This window comes from Alternaria arborescens (assembly GCF_004154835.1).
Source record: "Alternaria arborescens strain FERA 675 chromosome Unknown contig_9, whole genome shotgun sequence".
Classification (NCBI taxonomy): domain Eukaryota; kingdom Fungi; phylum Ascomycota; class Dothideomycetes; order Pleosporales; family Pleosporaceae; genus Alternaria; species Alternaria arborescens.
The window spans coordinates 87,802-111,902 of record NW_021167864.1 but is presented as its reverse complement, the minus strand read 5'-3'; the positions used below and the strand labels follow the sequence as shown (position 1 = coordinate 111,902).

The 24,101-nt window shown below is 51.7% G+C and overlaps 8 protein-coding genes across 8 annotated transcripts; 4 read left to right on the top strand and 4 right to left on the bottom strand.

Moving 5' to 3' along the window:
- Positions 1-387: 387 nt before the first annotated feature.
- On the top strand, positions 388-1,632 carry AA0111_g4706 (hypothetical protein; the record flags this gene model as incomplete). Its single annotated transcript, XM_028650738.1, has 4 exons — positions 388-526; positions 578-777; positions 824-1,130; positions 1,181-1,632. The coding sequence occupies 4 exons, from the start codon at positions 388-390 to the stop codon at positions 1,630-1,632; spliced, it is 1,098 nt and encodes a 365-aa protein (XP_028507706.1).
- Positions 1,633-2,797: 1,165 nt separating this feature from the next.
- On the top strand, positions 2,798-5,275 carry AA0111_g4705 (hypothetical protein; the record flags this gene model as incomplete). Its single annotated transcript, XM_028650737.1, has 3 exons — positions 2,798-3,348; positions 3,395-4,612; positions 4,666-5,275. 3 exons carry the CDS (start codon positions 2,798-2,800, stop codon positions 5,273-5,275), a joined length of 2,379 nt encoding a protein of 792 aa, XP_028507703.1.
- A 603-nt stretch (positions 5,276-5,878) lies between these two features.
- AA0111_g4704 (4-aminobutyrate aminotransferase) lies at positions 5,879-7,459 on the bottom strand (the record flags this gene model as incomplete). Its single annotated transcript, XM_028650736.1, has 2 exons — positions 5,879-7,121; positions 7,170-7,459. The coding sequence occupies 2 exons, from the start codon at positions 7,457-7,459 to the stop codon at positions 5,879-5,881; spliced, it is 1,533 nt and encodes a 510-aa protein (XP_028507704.1).
- Positions 7,460-7,891: 432 nt separating this feature from the next.
- On the bottom strand, positions 7,892-8,347 carry AA0111_g4703 (hypothetical protein; the record flags this gene model as incomplete). Its single annotated transcript, XM_028650735.1, has 1 exon — positions 7,892-8,347. One exon carries the CDS (start codon positions 8,345-8,347, stop codon positions 7,892-7,894), a length of 456 nt encoding a protein of 151 aa, XP_028507701.1.
- Positions 8,348-9,453: 1,106 nt separating this feature from the next.
- Positions 9,454-9,636, top strand: AA0111_g4702 (hypothetical protein; the record flags this gene model as incomplete). The annotated part of the gene is made up of 1 exon (XM_028650734.1): positions 9,454-9,636. The coding sequence occupies one exon, from the start codon at positions 9,454-9,456 to the stop codon at positions 9,634-9,636; it is 183 nt and encodes a 60-aa protein (XP_028507702.1).
- A 195-nt stretch (positions 9,637-9,831) lies between these two features.
- AA0111_g4701 (hypothetical protein) lies at positions 9,832-10,656 on the bottom strand (the record flags this gene model as incomplete). The annotated part of the gene is made up of 1 exon (XM_028650733.1): positions 9,832-10,656. The coding sequence occupies one exon, from the start codon at positions 10,654-10,656 to the stop codon at positions 9,832-9,834; it is 825 nt and encodes a 274-aa protein (XP_028507699.1).
- Positions 10,657-14,877: 4,221 nt separating this feature from the next.
- AA0111_g4700 (hypothetical protein) lies at positions 14,878-17,514 on the top strand (the record flags this gene model as incomplete). Its single annotated transcript, XM_028650732.1, has 2 exons — positions 14,878-15,022; positions 15,077-17,514. The coding sequence occupies 2 exons, from the start codon at positions 14,878-14,880 to the stop codon at positions 17,512-17,514; spliced, it is 2,583 nt and encodes an 860-aa protein (XP_028507700.1).
- A 392-nt stretch (positions 17,515-17,906) lies between these two features.
- AA0111_g4699 (Polyketide synthase) lies at positions 17,907-22,931 on the bottom strand (the record flags this gene model as incomplete). The annotated part of the gene is made up of 8 exons (XM_028650729.1): positions 17,907-18,965; positions 19,016-20,312; positions 20,363-20,792; positions 20,842-21,484; positions 21,530-21,820; positions 21,868-22,203; positions 22,251-22,654; positions 22,706-22,931. The coding sequence occupies 8 exons, from the start codon at positions 22,929-22,931 to the stop codon at positions 17,907-17,909; spliced, it is 4,686 nt and encodes a 1,561-aa protein (XP_028507553.1).
- Positions 22,932-24,101: the final 1,170 nt, after the last annotated feature.

Here is a 24,101-nt window from a genome sequence, read left to right as displayed (position 1 = left end):
CTGCGGTCGTTGCCTATATAGTCCCAAACATGGTGCTGTCCATGTTTGTTTCTGCGCCTGCCATGTGGCTATTCTGAGGGACTGGTGCTGATCGGCTGCGAATCGCGTCCCAGGCGGATGCCTGAACAACAAACACTAAACCTTCATTCTGGCGGGTGCTGCCTGCGCCTACCGAGCCTCTACGCGTCCGCCAGCAGGCCTCCACCACGCGACTCTGCAAATATAACCCTCGCGTCCTGTCTCAGGTAGAGGTGGTTCAAGTTACGGTTTCAATAGTTCCCCCTACCACTTGAAACGCCCGGTACCCTTTCCTAGACCAACACCACCAAACCTTCCAACTCGGCACACTTCCGCAGTCCGCGTCGACTAGTGCAGGTACATCCATCAATGTCCGCCCGCAACATCGTGCCAGTCGAGCCTGCCAACGGCGGAGACACTGTCGTCATCGAAGTGCTGCAAGAGGGCAGTCACCCTCTCGATGTGAGATTGGTGGGATGCGAGGGCGAAACCCCATATGTCACCTCGAGTAAGACAGTATCCACAGCACGACTGCGGTTCGCCATCTAACCCAGCTCAGTCAAGCACCGTAATCTCGGAGCACTTAAACACAAATTCAAGGGTAGCGACCATGAGTGGGCCACCATCGTGTCTCATTTTCTGCTCCAGCAACAGCCAGAACTCGGCGAGGCCGCCCTTTTGGACGGCATTCGCATGGTCTACACCCTGAAAAACAAGAGCCTTGAGCTTTCTTTTCGCAAGGACGTTCAAAACATCAAGGTGGACAGCTATTCAAATCCCTTAGGAATTCTGCTCATGTAAGCAGGTCACCCTGGGTGAAATCATTCTACCAGAAGACGATGAGTTTGAGTTCAACCCTTTTGAATGGGCGCAGGTGTCAGCTGTGGCGCACGCTCAAACGTTGAAGCATATGGTCGACTTGGAGGCGCAAGTCGAGAGCAAGCAGCAGACCATTGCCAAACTTAATGCGCAGCTGGATGACTTCATCAAGACCAAACATGAGACCGAGACTGCCATGCTCCAGCAGTTCATGCAGCTCCTTAATGAGAAGAAGCGGAAGATTCGGGACCAAAGCCGTCTCCTAGCAGGCGTCAAGGTTGACAAGCCAACAAGTAAGATATCTATGACCGAGTGTGACGTACACTATATTGACACTGTCTAGCGGCTGCTGTACAGTCTTCGAGAGCGAACGCCAAAACCGCAGACACCAAAACTCGCAGAGCAGGCGCGTCACGAACGTCCAAGCGCAAAGCTCCTGCACAGTCAGCAGAGCCAGATGTAGTACCAGAGTCAGACAGTGACCAGATGGAGATTGACCAAGCCAAGGCCGAAGAGCAGTCCAACGATGAAATGCCGGAGCCCATGACTCCAGAGCAGTCCGACAACGAAACAGATGTGGAGGATGAGCCTGCGCCCTCTGCAACAAAGACATCGTCCCAAACGCTCAGATCGACTTCAGTCGCACAGAGTTCAAAGAGCGAAGCCACCGAGAGCAAGGGTGTGCCACCACCTCGAGCGCTCCCATTCGTAAAGAGAACGGGAATGCCAACGCGAAGTAGAGATGTAACAGCAACCGACGACGACGATGACGAGACGGACGACGAAGAGTTGTAGGTTAGAGGGTGACTACGTTTCAGTGTGTTGTGCACAAGTTTGGTTGAAACCATGTCTACCAAACTTGACCACTACGCCGTCTGGTTCGCTGTGTTTACTTTTCACAGGATCTTGGGATGTACCCGCATCCAGAAACTTTAATGAAATAGAATTATTGTTACGAAGCGTTTGGTTCAGAAATTCAGACTTTCGCTTTATGATTTATCGCCGAAGCGGTGCTTGCTTCTGCCGCAGTGGTAACCTTGGAATGGTGTGAAACAACCCCTTGATCCAAACAACAGTAATACAAACCACCAACAAGATGCGCGACATGAAACCTGTCATGAAAACTGGAACTACTTTCTGGACCCTTTACGGGTTTGTACATGTCCAGGTGGTAACCCGGTTTGCTCATATACGTGGTGCGCTGCACACGCGTGGATGTCGGTTGGCGTTGATGTCATCCATGTCGATCGCTCGGTACAGCAGGGAGGTCCCGAGCAAGCAACGGTAGACAAGAACAGACGCTTGGAATGAACAAGACTCTTGTTCGCGAGTGTCGATTCTACATCATGCAAAGAAGAAAGTTGCCCACGTTGAACATGTCCAAAACAAAGCGATCTGCAAGTGATGTGGTGTGGGTCGGGGCAAAGTACAGCCAATCGTCGATGGCAGAGGCTCCGGCCAGGGCTGAAGCGCGCGGGAGAAGCCTCCCGCCAAGCCATGTCCACCTCGACATGTCGTTCTCCACCACGCTGTTGTCGCAAACACTAGATTGTCGTTATTTGGGATCACGCACGTCGTCGTCGCATTATCACGGGGTTCGTGTGCGAGCCATGTCCAATTCCAGCCGATCCGACCAACGGTAGCATCGCGTACTTTCGGTGAGTGAGAGTGAGTGAGAGAGGGATAGCGCCCGACATCCGCGTGCGCGACCATGTGGATCTATTGTACTGAGGAGATGCGAACAGAAAGCGATTGTCGGCCTCGTATTGTCCACGCGCACTCGACTAGACCCCGACCACCCACCGCGTCCACGGCGTCGTCACAACAAATCCCCGCTCGAGCGCCTCTTCTAATGCTCCTCCATCTCCACACGTCGTTCCACTGCACCTACCGTCGTCGGCCCGCGACACCACAAAGACACGCGACCGACGCAACACCCACTACCTGGAGGTAACACGCAATGTCAGGTCCCGGCCACGCTGAGCCTCTCGTGGAAACGACGCGATCTCTCAAGCGCAAGAACCTCTCAGACGACGACCAAGGCGAGCTCGACGCTCTAGACACTATCTTCAAGCGCATAAAGACGGCGGTTCCGCGAACGCCCTACATTCTCTCGACGCCTTCGGTGAACCCGTACCGGTATTACTCACAACAACAAGCCAATGCTTGGAAGATAGGAAGATTATGGAAGTCGGACGAGGAGCATCTACAGTACAGAACCTACCTGTACCGCGAGCCATGCCAGGACTGCTTCGAGCTGCAGGCGGGAGAGGATGACGAGCCCGAGCCTGAGCCCGCGCGCTCCCAGACCGCAAACGGGCAGCCAGGCAAGAAGAAACCGAACCTCTCAGCCTTCAAGGTCAAGCCAGCGAACGGCCCCAATACTCCCAGTGTCAAGATCAGCTCGCCCAGCCTTGCGACAGATAAGGCATCAAAACAGGCGAATGGGGTTAGCAAGTCTGAGAAGTTGTCTGTGCCCTCCCACAAGGCCGAGTCCAAGTCGCCAAGATTGTGTGTACACCGCTCCACATGTCATCATGTTACTGACAACGAACAGGACTTCTGGCACTTCACGCGACGAGCACCCTGCCAGTAAAGTCAACGGTGATGCCCCTTCCTCGACTCGGCCACGCGCCCCCTCCACACAGAAGAGCGAGACTGCCAGCTCCAAGGGCAAGGTCGAGAAATCGGATCCGTCCAGCTCAACACCACATGGCCTCCCCCCACTCCTGTCACCAGTACACGAACCAATGGGTAATCCCTACGGTCTCCCCAACATTCTATCCCCCACACTCCCCTCCAACATACAGGCCGAGCTAGATAGAATAGAGGTGCAACGGAAGCGCGCAGACTCCGACGCATCTGTATCATCGTCAGATCGCAAGAGTCAGACGCTGGCCGTGCCGCCTAGTGGATCTCAACAGTCCAATGGCACGCCAAAGTCTGAGAACCGAGTGCGCTCAGCCTCTATCAACGGCAAATCGCCCAACCCCGAACCAGTCAGTCAAGCCGAACCAACAGACCCTAGTATGCTCGTGAAACTGAAATTCTCAAAGACCAAGGCTCCAGTCGTTGGCCAAATCCTCCGCCTGCCATCCAAACGAGCTAACGCCGAGAAGAAGGAGCGCCACGATGCGCCCAAGGCTACTGCGATAGATACACAGCCCAAAGTCACAGACCCGCCTGTCATTAAGAAGAAGCCTGTTCCAAAAGTTGCTGCGCGTCGCGGAGAGACTACCACGCCGGCGGTGCCCACGCCGAATGCAGGTGCAAAACCAACTCCTGCGAGTACAAAGGTTGCGGAGAAGCGGCCACGGCCGGATGAGGATGCGACTTTGACGGTACCACCCACTAAGCGTCCCAGGGCAGGCTCAGGGCCCATTACCCCTCTCCAAAATATCTCCTCTCCAGCCTTATCCACCAAGTTGAGTGCACAGAAGAGTCAGAATCAGTACGCCACCCCTAAGAAGGACATCAAATCAGTCAACATGTTACGAAGTCAGTCATCCGAAAGCAACACTAATGACGCAACCCCCGGCCGGTCTGGCGCAACTCCAGCGGGCGCAAAGACGGAGCACAAGGCTGGTCCTACATCTGCCCCTCTTAACAACAAGAAGCAGGCGGATATCTCACTCCTGGGACAGACGTCTGCGAGGCTGAATCAGATGGGAAGAGCCCTCAAGCATGAAGCAACTAAGATCCTCACAACAGGCGGTAGCAAAATCTCCAAGCAAGACGAGAAGAGAGCTGCGGTGACAAATCTCGAATGTATTCTGTACGTCCATGACCCTCATTTTTTTTGTCAACAAACTTTGCTGATTAGACAAGTGCATACATGGCCGCCTACTCCGCCCAAGACCTCTCGCTCAACCTCCGCGGTCGCGCGGGAGAAGTGGAGCAAACCTGGAAAACGCTCCTCCCCCTCTGTCTCTCCTACAGCCGCTGCACAAAAGACCACCAACACCTCGACGGCCTACGTTCCTACCTCAGTTCCATCATCGCCTCGGCAATCTGCACACACGTCTCGCAACGCTGCCAGAACGCCAAGTCAGCCGTATCCCACGACTCCCCCCAGGACGCCGCCAACAACGCAGACGTAACACGCCAGCACAACTCGCTCGCTGAGAACTTTGCGCTCCTGGCCGACCACACGATCAAGATGAACCGGCACTACCAGGACGCGAGGATTGCCCTGCCGATTGAAGACTTGCAAATCCTGTACAAGAAGACGTATGCAGCGAGAGAAGCCAACGCGCGCCTCGCACGCGAACCAGAAAAGATTAGCGGCGCGCGCATGTCTGGTCCGTACTTTTTGCCCCTTGCCACGGATACAACGCCTATCCAGGCTGTGCGCTTTGGCCTCAAGTTCCTGAGCGAGTACTGTGAGAAGGAAGGGTTGGAATATCGAATGAGGATTAATCTGGACAGGCCGGAGTAATGTTTGGTGTGTTTGTTATGCCCGCTTCATTACCATGTCCCATTACACACAGACACGCAGACACACACACATTCCCCATGTCGGTTTCTTGTTGACGGGCGTTTTGTTGATTCATTGAACTGTCTACTTAGCGGGTGGTTTTTCTCTCTCTCTCTCTCCATTGTTTGGAACAACTCTGATACCCCCCACGAGGTTTGGCTTGGCTGGGCTTGCTCTTCTTTTTTTTTTACTGTCTTCCTAAGCCAGTTACCTATTCCAAATTCGTTCTTGGTTCTTTCTTTGTTGGGGTTTCGTCATAGATAATGGGTTGGAGTGAAGTGAAGTTGGAGTTGGAGTTAGAGGAAGGGGAAAGGGCCCGAAAATGCCATGGAATGAACGAGCAAAACGAGAGACAAGAAATCCAAAAAAGTCATTTCAAGATAAATTTTGTAAACGGCCGTCATATTTGACATGTCAATTCGTCTTCAAGTTCCGTGGCCTGTGTTGATGGGAAAAACCTCGTGCACTCGTTGATTCCCCCAAAAGAATTGTCCCCTTGTATAGAAGTGTACCAACGCCAATAAAAAAAAAGAACTCCTATACTTGCAACCCATTATAACCAGATTATGACAAGAATACCCTCTCCAATCTCTCAAGCAACAAATCGGCATGCTGTTTCTGGAAAATCAACATGGGCCTCAACCGGACCGCCCTCTCTCCACTGCCACCAATATTGACACCCTCGCCCTTGGCCTTCTTCAGCACCTCATCCCGGCGCACATTATCAAACGCAATAAAAGTGCCCTGGCCCTTTCCTCTCAGATTCTGAATCTCCTGGGGGAACCTCTCACTCAGCCTCTGGAGACCGTCGAAGAGGTAGTCACCAACGGCAGCAGTACTATTGACCAGATCCATGCGCTTGATTTCCTGAATGATGGAACGGAAGAGGATCGCGCGCGCAGGATCGCCCATCCAAGTGTTGAACTGACGGTACGGCTTGTTAGGTCGGAGATCGTTGTTGCCAAAGTAATAACCAGCCGTCTGCGCCTTCTTGGAAAAGGTAACCATGTCCGGTGGTGTGCTCAAGCCCCAGTGTTCGTGGGCCCAGAATTTCCCAGTTGCGCCGACACCGGTTTGCACTTCGTCGACGATGAGGAGGACGTTGTGTTTCTTGGTGATTTCGCGTAGGCCGCGGAAGAAGTTTGGTGTGGCGTGGTTGTCGCCGCCTTCGGATTGGATGGGTTCGATGACTACGGCGGCGGGTGGGTTGTGGAAGGTGGTGATGATGTGTTCTGTTGCGTCCAGACATCTCTGCTCTTCTGCTGCGTTTTCTGCCTCGTGTTCATGGAGGGGGTACTTGAGGACCGGGAAGGGGGCTTGTGGCCAGTCAAAGGCGGGGATGTCGAGCTTGTGGATGGGTTTAGAGCGTGTGGTCGATAGGCTGCCGAACAGACGGCCGTGGAAGCCTGTCTTGAAGGATAGAATGGACATGTCGGGGGCGCCTGGGGCTTTGTTGTTCATGGACGAGTCGATATCTTCTTGGGAGAAATCGGCCGAGGCGCCACCGCGTTGTTGTTGACGCCTCCACATGAAGGCGGCTTTGTAGGCGAGTTCGTTTGCGTCGGAGCCGGCTTGGGCGGTGAAGACTTGGTTGAGGCCCTTGGGGGCTACGGAGAGGATACCGCTCTCGAGAATGTCGGCCCAGTCGTGCTGGGGGAAGTTTCCAAGCGCGGGGCGATTGATGATGGCAGAGGCCATTTCGGGGGATGTGGCTGCCAGGAGGAGAGAGGGGTTGTTGTAGCCTACGGGGATGGAGGCAATCTGGGCGTATACATCGAGAAGGACGTTACCGTCGAGGTCTGCGATGCTGATTCGTGTCAGTCTCGGTTCACTTCTGGTAGCATGCCAAACATACTAGTTGCCATAGCTTTGGGAGTAGTCGGCCATCATGTTCAAGCTCCTGGTGTCGAAGACCTTGCTCAGTCTCTCAATGGCCTTTTTACTCTCTGGGCCGGGGATTGCCGTCTTGACAATTGGCTGTCGGGGCTCATCTGGGAAGAAGGAATGCTCTCCGCTGTCTGCAACGGCTGCTGCTGCCGAAGCATATCGTCTCCGTGGCGCAATTGGTGCCTTTGGGGCTAGACGAGCATTTGCACCAAGAACTGGAGCTCGAAGACGTCCAGCATTGCGGATGAGCGACGCCATCGTGGTCGTTGCCGGTGTTGTTGTTGTTGTTGTTGTTGTTGGAGGAGGAGGAAAGATGGCGCAGAGTGTAATGATGCTGCGGGGAGCTCGAAGCTCGAATGCGGGGAGACGCGACGCGTAACAGTAGCTTCTCTGCCACAACAAACAGTCAGAACGGCCGAAGTAAAAGGATACAGTTGAGAAGAGCGGTATTGCATCTTATACTATTCCAGAGCCTTTTATCTACTACCCTCGATACAGCTGATAGAGCTCCATTACCAACCGGCCCTAACCCGTTGCTATCCCCGCAAAAGCTCGTCCAAGCGAGCTCTCCAACGCTTGACCCACATCAGACCCTTGTCTAAACCTACTCCAGTCGGTAGAAATTGGCAATGTGATCCGCTACACGCCGCACACGCCATGCACGCCAGCGACATACCCAACATCCAGACATCAGACCGGGGGTTTGTTTCCGGAGCTGTTGCCTTGCTCCTGTCGCTGTCGCTCCTTGGATGCATCCGTCGAAGCGGGTTTGTAAAGATCATCAGTGTCATACTCTGGAAGCGCTTCGACCTTGCAGCCGAGCAGGGCTCTGCTTATGATAGTCGCGTCCCTCTTGCCCTGCTCCTCCGAGATATGATATTCTCCTAGCTTCTGCGCCCAGGTGACACCTTTGATCTTTCCTCCGGTATTGCCATCACCCTCATTCGCCTCCAAATGAAGTATATACACTTTCTGGCCTGTCCAGCTTCGAGCAAAGTGGACGAGCATGTCCTCGCCATGGCTCCCCTCTTCGCTCCAGACGTTCCATCTTTCCTCCATACTTTGAGATTCGACACCGGCTATGAGCTTCGCAAAGTCGGCCTCGCTGATGCTCACGTCCCAGGATGCTGTACCGGGCTCGGTCATGGTGGAGCGATCTTTCCATGCCTGATAACGCTGTGCCATATCGCTTGGTCGTATCCTGGAGCCGTTATGTACCGTTAGAGGTTGTGGAAAGGTAGATTTCTGCTTCAAAGATGAGATTGGCGATGGAATACGTTTCCAGTGCGTGCTTTTGTTATTCGCAGCAAGGCAGCCAACATTAGGCAACAACCAGCTAGGCATGTATGCGCATGTCGAAACTGGATGCCTGTCGATCCTTGGCGATACTGTAGTTGGTAGCCTTAAGAATCAGCCGCAGATCGCTGTGCCCATCAAAGGCGAGTGAGGCGCAGTCGTGTCGGTTTTAGACCTCATGGTACCGCGATCGGTCCCAGTGTCATACAAACCTGTACAATGTTGCTGTCGCGCTATACAATTGCTAAGTCTACGGTCGCACGATCCCTGCAAAATCCTGGCCTCAGCACCATACACGATTTCCCTAGGCTCTGTGCCACGATTGAGGAATACTGTTGCAGACCGCAAACGTCCTTGATATATAGGTATCATTCTGGAGCCGTGATAGGATTTGCGCCCTTTCCCCAGCAACACCGCCACTATGTTTCGCCTTCGATAGATTGTAAGATACCTGCAGTCTTTGTCGACGCATTGAAAAACGCTGGGATCTGGGAGCAGGACTGGGGATTCGTCGTATATCGGGCGAATTTCTCAGACGGCGGTGCCTGGGACAGATTCAAAGAGACGTTCTCGAGTGAAAATCACCAGAGCTTCGACCGCTTGGAAGCTTCCTATTCGAATCCAGATGATGTTCGGGTTTCTCAAAGGTTTTGGCGTTGCAGGTTCGTTGACGAACCAGGATTGGAAGGCAAGGATCCTGCAGCCATAAGAGAGTGAGTCGCACAAAACACACGTTTTTTTTTTCCTGCCAGCCTGATCTCGATAGACACTATTCTGCGTTGTGGAGGGATTTGCCATCAGGCCTGCAACACCCCCTTTGCCTCGTTGCCACGAAAAAGGTCTTTGAATCGTTTGAGCGACACACAGCTTCATATCCTGACGCTACTAGTGCGACAATCGCTCGAGCCGATCCGTTCATCAACGTCCTTTATCAGTCGCATCTGGTAGATGACGATATGGATGACGATGAGGACCTACCCGTCAAGGTTTTCAACGCAGGTATGCGAGCGTTGATTGATGAGCTGTTTCCTATTTCGATACGAACAGAGATGAGTTTCGATAAGGTGGACCCTGGTAACGAGGACAAGGTTTGGTTGGGCGTTGCATGGGAGGAGGATATCATTCGGGGCGATAGCTGATCACGAATACATGTAACAATAAGCAAGGGGTGTTGACGGTGGAAATTTGCAGATGCGATGATGGAAGAGAGGTTCGTTCGGAGAAGTAGTGTTCAGATGGAGAGATATCTGGTCTTGACAGAATGGGGATTCTTTGATATTGACCCATACCTAGTGTTGGAAGATGTGGACATGAGCTTTACACAAACAAATCTTTCAGTCTAACCAAATATTCTCCAGGTTCTGGTCGTTTGTCAAGGATTTGAAGGCTTGCTCGTCTATATCGCGAAACTGTAACGCTCCGATCCGCCGATATACGCTTGCAATATTCCCTTTCATCTTCATAATTCTCTCTGACTGCTGGGACATGAGCTTTGAGAAAGCATCTAGGCGCCATTCTTGTTCTCGAGATGGCTTTAAGCCTGATAGTGCGCTTTTGTATTCATGGTGCAGTTGTTCCTGATTGGCGAACCAGGCAGAGTGCGTGATGAGGAGAAGACCTATACCTGAGTACGTCTGACATGCTTCGGAAGAAGAAGAAGGTAGGCCTAATTGGAGGCCACTGGGGTTGGTTGAAGTGACCGATGCGGCGAGGATGATGAATGCGCATTGTTGTGGGTCGATGACTGTAGTTGCTAGTGGAGTATCGAGAAAGGCATCTATTTCAATGGGGCCGCCGGGTGTTCTGTGTAAAACTTGGAGACGGTATTCGTCTTCTTCCATGCTTATCAGCCGTCCAAAGCTGACGTGACTCCTCAGTGCCAACGTTTTACTCTCTAATACAGGCTCCTTGTCACCTTCCCTGGTTTCTTCTTTGACTGTGAATTCGACAATAGCCCCATCATGGTCTCTAACCTTGTATGATCGTATGGCCAGCCGGTGCTGAGGCACAACAGGACCTTTTACACTTGCCCATGACCAGCTAGGAATGTTGGCATCGAGCTCTGGCATTCTCTCACATTTTCGAGTTTCTTGCACTTTCCACGCCATTTGCTCCTCGAGCCCTTTAGACCACATTCCCACGGCGTATTGCTCCTTCATGACGTCGCGCAGCAACTTCGCGATACTCCAGATTGCAATCGTCTTATCGCCTTGATACGTCAGATCACATTGCGTATAGTTTTGTACCGCAGACACCCAGAAGGTGTAGGAACTTTCGTGGTCATTAACACCAGTTAAGGCGTTGGTCGAGACAGTACTTCTGGCTAGCCGTCCTCTCCAGTGTCTATCAGTGCTTGCTTTATGATCGAGAGGAAAGGGAAGGCCTTTTGGAAACACCTCACAGGCTGAGAGCGTAGCACAATCCCAAAAGATCTGACGTTTTGTGAAGTGTATGATGCGAGGGGACAGAATGCGTTCTGTTGATTACTCAAGGTCAGCTCAGTAGAGCAATGTAGTCTGGCGGCGGGCGCGATATCAGGGACCTATGGATTCTGCTTACCTTGAAAGACCCACGCACGGTAATATATGCGGGAGTTTAGGAGTTCTGCTTCCCACAGATCCGCTGGAATAATTGTCCAAGTCTTCCCACCCAAATGATGAGACACGTTAGTACTATGATATTGTACCGGGAGGATTTCGTGAGCCTTACGGCCCCTGAAGAGGCCACCATGGGCATCCTTCGAGTCCGCTGCGACAATGTTACAATGTGAGTATCGATACACCTTGTGCATGAGATCGGCTTCTCTCGCAAAGTCACCTAGAGGTTCCTGCACAATAGCGAGACTGTCGATCCAGATGTACCGCACCTTTAAGAAGCGGGTCACCTGTATTGCTTGTTGGAAGTTAAGTGGAAGCTCGTCTAGGGAAATGCCGGTGATCAGATGCTTTGCCATGTTCCACACATTGGTAGTGAGGAACGGCTTCTCTCGAGGTCCCCACGCGTGGCTCAATGTGCAGTAAGGTCCCTTGACCTTTGTTATCTTGGTATCCACTAAGCGGATAGTACTGTCATCTCCAGTATCAACATCCAGAAGTCGTGTCGGTAGGAATAAGGGAGGGGATCGCTGGGCGTGCCAGGCTTTACTGCAGCCTTGATGATCGCGTATACAAATGTCCATCCATCTGTTGACTTGGGTCCCGCCACTAAGGTCTAGATTTGTTGTTTTCGGTAGTTCCTCAGAAGCACGCACATGCAGATCAGTTTCTGGTAAGAATCGAAAAGACTTAGTTGTGAGCGTCGGATGAGAAGACCAAAATCGTAACATCATCGATCCTCTTAACTCTCTACCGCGTGGTAGTGCTCGAAGGGTCCAATGATACAACGGCCAATTTTCAGCATTGAGCAAGGAGTCTCTCACGCTACCGTAGAGCGAGGTACAAAACGTACAATGGTTCAGAGCAGAACTCGCACCATTCATTGAAAGACGATGTTGACCAGAGGATGCAGCGGACTCTACTATATTGCTGATGCAAAAGTCGCACACTCGTGTTAGCGACTGAGTTGAAGCCGTGCCTGTTTGAACGATCTTTCTTTCAGACTCCTGGGCCGAAAAGATATCCTGAGTTATTTCCGGTACATACTCGGCACTGCTAAGACTAGGTGGTGATTGGACCAGTCTCTCGTCCTTACTAAGGAACATCGCGCGATCAGATGTATTATCGAGTTGCCGGATGCCAAGGCCATGTTCGAGGCTCATCAACGGGGTTGAAGGAGGCCTTTCGCTTGCTAACGTGTCGAATGTGCTCCCCAAGAGATCGGGTGTTTCGATTGGTGAGGAAATATCCTGAAACTGCTGGGATGTGACGGTACTAAGCCTTCCTTCCACGCTACAATTGACTTGGCTCCTCGCCCATTCTAATGAATCATTGTACTTCTCCTTCACATACAGAGGGAACGTAGGTTTGCAACAAATACCCACTCTTCGGTCTTTGGTGTGTGCATTTGCAAGCCAACCATTCGCTGCAGTAAAGACGTCTTCAACAGACCTGGGGTAATCTAAGTTCGAACAAGTGCTCTGAGCAAGGCGTATACACTGTTCAAGTTCGTCCAGAAGAATCCCGTATTGATGATCTGCAGCGGCAGCAATTGCAAACAATGGTGGTAGGCGCTCAGGCTTCGGTTTGCGTTCTATGAAGCTCATCTCGTTGTCGAAATAAGCGATAACATCTCTAGGCAGCCTGTCGTCCACTCGATCCACGCTGAAAGTAGAGATTTCGTCTCGGGTGAAGACGTCTTCCAGGTATAACAATGCAAGTGTTATATTACCATCAACTTTCGACTTGATATATGCGATGATACGATCCGTTTCCTCTGGTTGAATATTGGGATAGTGCATCCTCAGTCTTTTGTCGAGTAGGCGCTCGATGTGGAAGTGACCCAACTTGATACTAACATGCTGATAGATTTCCCTGAGGTCGTTTGCTGGGCACATGTGAAATCCTTCTAGCTGTTCTTTCTTTTCACAGTCGTAACATAGATCGAACATATCGCAACTCCGACATGCCCACCAGAGTTCCAAGTACTCCTTCCCGCATCCGTCGCACTGTTTCTTGGGAGATATAGAGAAGATCGGAACTCTGCGAGTGATCATAACCTTAAGACCACTGGACTCCAAAGCGGACAAGTGGGCATCAACAGCTGACTGCAATGCTTCGTTGATGCGATCGTATCCGTCTAGTATAAGAAACTTGCAAGCACCAGGGGCGACACTACTCAAAGCTCTAATCAGTATCCCGATTCGCTCAGTTCGTGGATGGCCGGAGTAACATTCAAGCTGGTATGCTTCGTAATCTGCATGGTGTTCAACGCCAAATTGGGAGTATATGAGTTGAAAAAGATCCTCCACAAAATCCAACGATGTAGATCCCACATGTTGAGTAATAGAGACCGATGCTGTAGCCGTTTTGATTCCATTCATGCTAGATGGTAAATGACTGGCAGCAAAAGCAGCCATAGTCGTCTGTCATGGTAAGCATGCGCTCCAGTAAATCACAAGGACTTTACCTTGCCACACCCAGGTTCTCCATAGCAGTGTAGTTGCCAGGATCTACTACCTGAAGACCACGAACAGAAAGCAGGACACGCAAAGAATTTCTCGAATAGGGTGGCATCATATTCGCTGCCATGTGGTGTGTTTAGGCTCAAGGCTGGGTGCGGTACGTGAGTTTGCAGCCCGAAAGAATCTGGAACGACTCCAGCCTCAGCGTCCGACATTCTCGCAGGCGCCACAAGATTGCGGAAATCTTTGCGAGGAAGCTGTCACCCATTCGTTACTGTTCTTTGGAAGTCGCAGATATTGCTTTTCAGAATCAAACGGTTGAGGTGTTTCAGCAGGTCAGCTCCATTCCCTCAACGTCCGTGCATGTGGCTTATGTCAGGCAGGCGGTCAATTAACCCGGCGCGTAATAGTCGAATGAAAATCTCCCAACAAGCTGTGTGCCAGCCTGCAGGAACGCCAATGTAACGCTGCAATGGCCAGCCGCATGCAGCACTTTTATCTCTGATTCGATATAACCTGGGAAAGATTTGCCTGATTCCCAATCCGCAGTTTTTACTTTTCTGCCCTCTTTTGCCTTCTTTTGCCTTCTCAGATCTTGAATGTTTCCATTTGTGATTGGAAGAAGACTTCATCGCACGAGATGCGCCCCTCAGCTGCGTTCAGTATTAGTTCGATGGATGCTAATCTGGGCTATGTTTGTGTATCGGACTTCACGGAGGACTAGGGGCTCCTGTCACCCAGCGTCTATCTACTATTTGGACATTCAGCTAACAAGAGGGTTACGCAAAGTCGTACGCAGTCTCTCAACGATCTCAATTGCATCGAACAAGGGAGTTGTATTTCTACAAAATCTGCTGAGACGTCGTCGCGAGTGAACTGGCCAAAAGGACATGCGAGAACCAAGTGCGGCTGACGTGTAAGACGACTGCGCCAGGTCCTGTGTTCCATACACGCAGCCACACATCGACTGGCCGCCTTCCAGCGCGACCCCAGTCAAGACCTAGAATGTGTTAAGATCTGTTTTACCCCTGCAGCGGTCTATTCTCTGTGCATGTGGCGATCGATCGTTTCTGGGCTTGGCGGGAGCAAGTGTTCATTCATTCGTTATCAAACGTCGGCGGCCTACCGTTCATGCACTATTCTAATTTCCGGGAGTTCTTGTGGAGGCCAAGCAACCGCACACCATAGATGTACATCGCCATCGGTATGGTCCGTGAAGGGTCACACAAGATGCGACACATCAGACTTAAGAAGCTGAACAAGTTCACCTCATTTACCATCAACACCACCTGCTTCGGTTACTAATTCATTATCACTCGCCATGTCTTTCGTTAAGTTCCTGGCTATATCGTGCCTGTTGATATGTGGATGGGCAAATCCTCTGAAGGGACCTTTCGCCTCGCGACAAGTCGACCCTCCTACTGCCTCTACTGTTTGTGGAGACATCATCGTCGCTGTAAATAACGGTAAGTGCCATAGTATACAACTGAGGAGGACACCTCGACTGATCACTAGAATAGGATATACACTATTCCGTGCATCGTTGGTGTATGAGTGCTTGCAAAGTGTCCCTTTGAACCCAGCTGTCGCAATGCGCTTTATCGACTATTACAACATGACCTTACAGTTCCAATCCACATTGGGTTATGTCAAAGCGCCACCCACCGGCTACCAACGGGCACCGTTCGACATCGAAGAAGCTCTACAGGAGATTAAGCAGAACGTGACTAAGGCTGGCTACAGAAATCAATACGAGTTCGAAGCACAAATTCAGCTCCTGGTAAACCAGATACGCGACACGCACGTTGTTCTCAATTCCGGGATCTTGTCGGCTTTCTCGTTTGTTGGCTCATATGGGCTTGCAAGTGCGTCTATTGACGGCAAGCAAGCGCCGGACATCTACCTTGATGAAGACTTGCGCAAAGCTTGGGAGACTGGAGAGCACAAAGCGTCGCCTGTGACCCACATCAACGGGGTTGACGTGATCGAATATCTGGAAACTTTCGCCGAACAGAACTCTGAAGGCTTCTTAGAACCACATGCTGATTGGAACGCGATAATGAACAATCCTGCACTCGACATCCAGGGTATTCCCAGTACATTCCAATCGGCAAATCTCTACCCTGGGGATGGAATCTTCTCCGACGCCCTCAACTTTACACTTCAAAATGACACTGTTGTCAAGACCGTCTGGTGGGCGATTTGCGTCGATTGTGAGGACACTGGACCCCTCACCACCGGCGGCGATTTCTACAATTATTTTGTTCTCGGAAATTTACCAGAGAGCTATGTTGAAGGCGGACAGTGGTGGCCTACTATGAAAGACGAGAGTCAGCCACCATCCAACGACAGCGATAGTAGTTTCAACTTTACAGCGGTACTGGAAGCCTATTGTACCGAAGGGGCGTCATCCAACCAGAACTGGTGCATGGACAGCCATGGAGCATATCCGAACAACCCTATGACTACCCAAGCCGATCTTTCTATCGTAGGAGGAGGCATCGTATCTAGCTACATGTTAGACGACAATTCCACCGCCGTCCTTAGCATACCCTCATTCTTTCAGGACGGTCAGGACATTTCCAGTTTTCGGCAAGCGGTCCATGACTTCGTTGGCAACGCGTCACAGAGGCAGGCTTCCCGCGTCATTATTGATCTCCAGCAAAATTCTGGGGGCCTTGTCCTCCTCGCCTACGATACTTTCAAACAATTCTTTCCGAGTTTCGAGCCGAACGGGGCAAGCCGCCAACGCAGTCACGAATTGAGCAATATTCTCGGTGAAGCTTATACGGAGTGGTGGAATCGGTCAGGTCACAATCAACCTGAGAACTCCCACTTGGCAGCGAACGAGTGGATCGTCACTAACCGAATCAACGCCGCTACTGGAGAAGACTTTGCGTCTTGGAGCGAGTTTTACGGCCCAGAGGCTAGCAATGGCGATAGGTTCTCAGGAAGTCAACGATACAACTTGTCTGACCAAAGTTTCGACTATGCCGCATTCGGCAACTATCCATACGGGTACAATCCGGACGAGCCCATTACCGACACCCTACCGCCTTGGGCTCCTGAAGATATTGTCATTCTTACTGATGGTCTTTGCGCCTCTGCATGCGCTATTTTTGTTGAATTCATGACCTACCAAGCTGGAGTTAAGACTATTGTCGTCGGCGGTCAGCCAAAACCCGGCCCTATGCAAGCAGTTAGTGGCAGTCGTGGCGCCGCCTCATACTCTTCCGATGCCCTAGACGAAGACTTTGAAGCAGGACTGAAGTACTTGTCTGTGGACAAGCCTGAAGTAGCTTTGCAACTGCCCGACCGAACAGATTCAGGAATAAGGATTGATTATGCCGGTTTCACCATCAGAAACCAAGTGCGTGGCACAGAGCTTACGCCCCTCCAGTTCCAATATCAAGCTGCCAATTGTCGAATCTACTATACGCTTGAAACGATTTACAACTCGACGAAGCTTTGGAGCTACACCGCCCGGGCAGCGTGGGACGACCCAACTCTTTGTGTACAAAATTCAACAGGGTATCCAACGGCCCGCAACGAGACGTCAGTCAAACTGCCCCCATCAGCCGCATCAGTCGCACCTGCAACCTATGACTTCTCGCCACTGCCGTTCGCTGAGAATATAACCTTCGAGCTTCTTGACTCCACCATGATCGAAAAAAGACGTGCTGGTCAGATCAGAGTCTGTACTCAGAATGACGCTTGCAGTTGTCATCCTTTGGTGTTGCAATGTCCCGGCGGACCGAAAACTGTCCAAGCTTGTCTTCCAAAATGCAAAGTCACCAGTCACAACCCAGGCGGAGATTGCCCAGGGACGGGTGATTTCTGCTCTACATCAGGGGTCAGCTCAATGAAAATCTATGAACAAAGTACGTATGGAGGCACTAACTACAGAGAATGGGATGGTTACTGTAAGACAACTCGTCTAGATCTGTGTCCGAGGTAAGGCGAACAGATAAGGCAAGGATGCGCACGTAATGGGTTAAAGAGTGGATGTGTGATGAGGCTTCATGCGGTTCTGGTGCAACACGATGGCATATATATGGTATCTCCTGTCACCTTGTTTACATATTCAATTCATTTCTTTGCTTGATGTAACTACGGCGTTCGTGTCTTGCCTATGTGAAGACACTGAACACGGCTCTATCTCTACTGCTGCGCTGGGCCGACAGAAGATCAGCACAAGGTTCATGGCCACCCGCTCTTGCTTGTTCTGACGCGAGCTGTGCTGGTTTTGCTTTTCTTCCACTCGCCACATACTCACCGCTGTACTTAGATGATATGTTCGAGTACCTGCTGAAGCATTGTATTCTATTCCTCACAACCAAGCAAGCAACCTCAAGCACTTCTCGACCGCCTCTGAACACCATGTGTTTCCGGAGCGCAAAGCACTGTATGTGCGTTCGTTCCCCCATACCCCAAGCTCGTCACACCCACTCTATCATCCTGCCCCAACTTGAGCTGACCGAGTAGCGGACGCAACCTCCTCTCGAAGTTGCACATCGGGTTCGGCGCATTCAACTCCGACATCGGCGGAATGAAGCCATTCGAGATAGCCAGCGCCATCTTGACCAAACTCAACATACCACTTGCCGCTTCTGTGTTGCCAAAAGCACCCTTGTTGCTGCCCACATGGACGACGCACCCATTAACCTCACCGGGCTGTTGCACCTGGTCAAGCGCTTGCTCCAATCCGCTCACCTCCAGCGCGTCTCCCATGCTCGTCCCACTTCCATGCAACTCAACGTACCTGAACGCCTCGGGGGCTATGCCTGCGCTCCTAATGGCTTTAGCTACTGTTCGCGCCTGGCCTGTGCTCGATGGCACGGTGAAGCCAACCTTGTCGACCGAGCCGTCAGACCCCGTCGCGCAACCCTCAATCACCGCATAGACGGCGTCGTTGTCACGGCGCGCTGCGCTCAGCGTCTTCACAACTACGGCAGCTACCGCATCAGCTGGCACTGATCCATCGGCAGCGGCGTCGAGCGGACGGCAATGACCCGTCGGACTGAACACTTGGCCTGGCGCTGTCACGTACCCACCCAACTGTGGAAAGGCGACGGTTACTCCACCGACAAGGGCAGCGGGACACTCGCCGGCGCGTAGAGCAGAAAGAGCGTGCTGCAGAGCGACCAAAGCACTTGAGCAAGCTGTGTTGAGCGTCGCATTAGGACCCGTCAGGTTGAGCTTGTAGGCTGTGAAAGTAGAGATTGGCGGATCAAGGAGCGTACGGTGACGCGCTTGAAAGCTGTCGGCGGGCAAGGGCGTGTTAGGCGCATCTTTATGTGTGTTGTGTGCTGAACCGATGAAGACGCCGGTCGGATTGGGTACGCCCTTGGCGATGGGGATTCTGGCATCTGCGAGCGCTTCGGACGCAATGGAGAGGAAGAGCAGTTTCTATAGTTTTTCTCTTAGCAAGGGTCTTCCGAATGGAATTAGCATCATACCTGCGGATCCGTAAGGCCAGCCTCCTCCGGAGTCATGTTCCATGCTCCAGCTGTGACTGGTGGAAGATCGGGCATAGAACCGTATCGAGGGACAAAGATCTCATCCTCCGCCATATCAGAGGGCGCGACAACTTCATCATGACTTTTGACAGCTGTTTTACCGTTGATGATCATCTGCCAGAAGCTATCCACATCAACAGCACCGGGGAAGTATCCAGCCAGACCTACAATGGCGAACTTGTTGTCATCAAGGTCCAGAGAGTTGCTGAGAGATGTAGCAGCTGTAGGAGCCTCTGAATCGCTGTCACTATCAGAACTAGAACCATAATTACTCTCGGAGAAAGGAGGTCTTTGTTCGGATACTTCCATCTTCCCAGCGAGACACGCAGCTTGTTTTTCGATGGTGGGTGCTTGGAAGATGTCCAGTAAGCTTATCTCACAGCCAGGAAAACGGCTTATGATACGCTTGTGAAGCTCGATCAAGGTGATGCTGTGTCCGCCAGCTTCGAAAAAGGATATATCGGAGCTGGGTGGACTTGTCAGACGAAGAGTCTGCGTCCAAAGATCCCTCAGAACTTTCGACACGCTCTTTCTATGGCTTGAAGATGCGCCTGACTCGATTGACTTCGAGTTCGTGCTTGATATCTTTTTTTGTGCAGGACTTGTCTTTGGAGATGACGCAAGCAGACTTTCTAATTGTTCAGAAACCTGCGCATGGTCTATCTTCCCATTACTATTCAATGGCAGAGATCGCACTGCAAGGAATCGAGCAGGGAGAGAGTAAGACGGCACCTCCAACGCCAATCTTCCACGAATGACATCGCATGGGGCCGTTTCTGGTACAACAAATGCTACCAACGAATCTGCATGCACCTGCACGGAGGCGACTTGCACCTCGGGACTATTGTCCAAAATGCTCTTCTCAATCTCGTACAAGTCCATGCGGTAGCCTCTTAGTTTGATCTCGCGGTTCTTCATGCGTCCGCCGATACATAATTTGCCATCTGCATCCAGAAATCCCCTATCGCCTGTCCGGTACATTCGCGTATTGTGACCGTCCAGCTGGATGGTGTGGAAGTGTTTCTGCGTAAGCTCGGTTTGGCCTATGTAGCCACGAGAGACTTGAGGGCCAGCGATGCAGATTTCTCCGTGCTCGCCAGTTGGGAGTTCGTCGTTGTTATCATCGGCGCAGATGAGAATTCGCGAGTTGGGGAACGGCTTTCCAATCTTGGATGGCGATGGGAGCGGAGCGTCGCTGCGCTGGTCTTCGCCAATGACTTCAACTGTCACGATAACACTACGTTTGTTAGCTTGTCCTCCTAAGCAATGTAAAAGGCCACAACATACGTTGTTTCCGTCGGGCCAAAAGCGTGCAGGAGCTGGCTTCGCTGCCTCCACTTTCCAAGCAGTCCCGCAGATGACGGCTCACCCCCAACGGATATCATCCTAAGCGAAGCCAAGTACCTGTCCGTCGGAATCGTGGCAAGCACTGAGGGTGTAGTGTGGAAGAAATTGACCTCGTTCTTGTCGATGACAGTCGCGAGATAGTCTCCTACAAGCAGCTCCGGATGATCGACAAAGCACAGAGTTGCGCCATACGATAGCGTAACTGCCCACTCCAAAACTGATGCGTCGAACGCGAATGTCGCGAACTGGAGCACTCGGCTGCCCGGGCCAATCTTCACGACACTGCTGGTGGCACTGACGTAGTGGCTCAGGTTCGATTGCTCGACCATAACGCCCTTTGGTTGCCCGGTTGAGCCTGACGTGAAGATGACTACGAATCATTAGTACCGCCGTGTGAGCTTGCCGAAGATGGGACTTACTGTAGGCAAGATCATTGTCTTTCGTGGTACTATCTAGGGTCGTCACCGGCTGCGTCTGTAGTTCTCGATCGACAACATCGAGGCTCACCACCGTGATGGTCAGGTCAGACAAAACCTGCTGAATTTTGAAGTCATCAGTCACCAGGAACCTCGCTTTGGAGGTGGTGGCAATGGCGGCTTTCCGTTTGTCGGGTAACTTTCTGTCCAACACGACGTAGTAAGCACCCGCTTCGAGGATTCCAAGTAGCCATACGACTGTGTTGAACCCTCGAGCAATGTGCAGCAGCACGCCTTCACCTGAAGATAAACCATTCGCCACGAGGTAATGGGCAACCTGACTGCTACGCTCCGCCAGCTCGCGGTATGTCATTGTCTCGTTACGCTCGGCCGAAGACAACGCGATGGTGTTGGGTTGCCCAGCGGCACGCTTCTTGATCCAAAGATGTACTCGCGAACTGCTTATAGTCTCAACATCCTCCACTGCCGGGCCGTTGGTGATGCTGGCGACTCCACGGTCCCGAAAGAACGGGAGGTCGCGAAGTCTGAACGAGTTGTCTTGTTGCGATAACTTCGCCGTGGTGATAAACTCCGCCTGCAGTTTCGCCATGGCTTCATCGCCAAAAATATCGGGATTCGCAATGACCTTTTGACATTAGCCACTGTTTAGAACACGTCGAGAAGAACTTACACCAAGTGAAACCCCATCATCATGCTCGAGGAAGCAGAAGAACAGGTCCCAAACGCCTTCCACAGGGTATATCGAACACGCCTTGCTAGCCAGCTTGGGTGAGAACGTCACTGCTACCTTGAAGTTGAGTTGCCGCTCGTCCATCTTCTTTCGCGCTTCCTCGATCAAGCTGAGGAACGGGTACATCTCGTGTTTCTTCGCGGTGGAGAGGTTCTTTCCAAACGCCTTGACAGCTTCCAAGAATGTGGCGTTGTTCTGCAATAAGCGTGCGAGCGGGACTTTGACTGGCATCTGTCTGCGTCAGCTTACGCGTTGATTGTTGTCTCTCCAGTACACACCGTATTCGCCATATGCGAAACGCAATTCTGGAATTCTTTAGGGCGAGCGCCGAACGCTACGAACAGCGCCCGATCGTGATGTGGGGCGGGTTCTGCATTCCCATCTGTAACCAAACTGACGACAGTAGATGCAACACGGAACCACGATGTCTTGTACAGTTCACTCCACCTCTGGAGCTGCTCGTTAGGGAAGAATGCCCATGTGTGCATGCGCCGGTAGTCAGCCGTGGTCTTGACTGGAGGTGCGACACGCCATGAGAAAGGCGAGGCGTGCATGACCTGCGACAGCCAGAATTCTTTGGCTGCTCGTCCGCTTACGCTGCGTAAGTATGCGTCCTGGGTTGTGTTAGTGGGCTAGATATCAAGCAGACGATACGATTTACTTGTCTTTGGACGTATTCTCCGTATGAAAGGCCTGACTGCTCAGCAGCAGGCTGTTGCGTTTGAACGTCCAGGAGTTGCAGTATCTCTTTAGATAAGATACTCAGACTGAAGCCATCCACGGCGATGTGGTGGCCGATAGCGAATAGTTTGCACTTGGTCTGTAGGTTCCCCGCTTCGAACATAACGCTATGGTGTATAACCCAGCGCACTGGGAACTCCGCCGAAAGGTTGAAGCCGCGAAGAAGAGAGGAGGAGAGCCTTGCCTCGTCGTTGATGATCTCGAACCGCTGGACTGATGTATCCTGTGAGTGAACAGCCATGAATGGCCTGTTTACCTGGTTATCGCCATCAAGATGGAATGTTGTTCTTAACATTTGATGGCTGTTTCCTAATGTCTGGATGACTACAACTCTGTTGTCAGCAAGGCACACTGTTCAAACATAGACATACTCACCCTGAAGGATTTTCTCCAGGCTCGGGTTCAGGTAAGATACGTCAATTTCAAGCCTCAGATGGTAATGAGACACATGAGGTCTGACCAGGTAATCTAGCCAAAGTGCCTGTTGCACTTTCGACAACGGTATCACAGAGACAATATCGCTGGGTGGATCACGATGCTCATGAGGCCCTGCGTTGCTCGCAACGGGGCCGCTCAAAAAGGGCATGGGTTCGAGAGACATGGCGGAGATGTTCTTGCAAAAGAATTGCTTGATGGATATTTAAGCTGGCGACATACCATTTATATACGCCCTTTCAGCTTGCCTTTCCGGATGCATCACCGGTATGTCGGATATTCCTTCGCCTACCCCCTTTGCATGATCCATGGTGGAAAATTCTCGGTTTCTTCATGGCTGTATGCAACCCTTACTCTTGTGGCGCTCACTAAGCGTGGGCGGAAAGTAGCTTACGTGCAGGAAAACCTCGCATGGGAGAAAATCCTGTATCAAGGGTTTAGCGAGTGCTTGGTGGCCTTAGAGGTGTCTCGTATTTGCGGCGGATTATTGATTCGGATGGGAACGCTACTCCACTGGAATGCAATAACGATGGACCGAGGTTTGGGTTTCACGACTCGTAATAGTGCTGGATTCTATCCTTACTGGGTCAAGATGTCGCTGATCGGGTACAGTTCGATTTTTGATCACCAGAAAGCCTACCGAGGGTAAGCGTGATGCGACTCTCTATGTCCAATGAACGCCGTTGAGTAGCTTGAGTTGGCGTGTCAGCTCCTCATGTCGTCTTGAAAGTCCTCTTGATTTTGACTGATTCAACGCACAATAAAACCCACCTGACCAGGTTTTGTGACGGTTTGTTGAGCTCTGCCAACACGCTTGAAATTTTGCCGACAGGACACAAGACTTGAGGCAAGCGGCCGGCGGATTTGGAGACTTAGTGGGCCGGAGGCCTGAGCTGTAGCGCCACGATGGTGTCGGAGATGGCAGCCGCCTTGCAAGCTGTACATTGCACCATACGAAAGCAAGTACCCTGTCTCTTGAGCTCGCGAGAGCAATTGGGCTCTGACAGATACGGTGACTCGCAGTATTCTCCGCACAGAATTGCTTACCTGTCTTGAGATGAAGCACGTCAGGACGATGTTGCAGCTTTCCTTTCTCAGAATAGAACATGAAAACTTGAAGGTATCTATTAGAGTAGGGAACAGTGGCGCGCGCAGCAAATATGGCTCCCCATGCTGCAATCTGCGAGTCTTACTTGCAGCTGCTATACATTTCGGCCCGTCAGCAGCGTGAGCTACAATGTCATGCAGTTGCCGCCAGGGTTCGTACAGCAAGCTCGGCGGTTTGGCACATGTTGAGACGCTGGTGATCGTCACCGCCGAGCTAAGCACCCGTTTT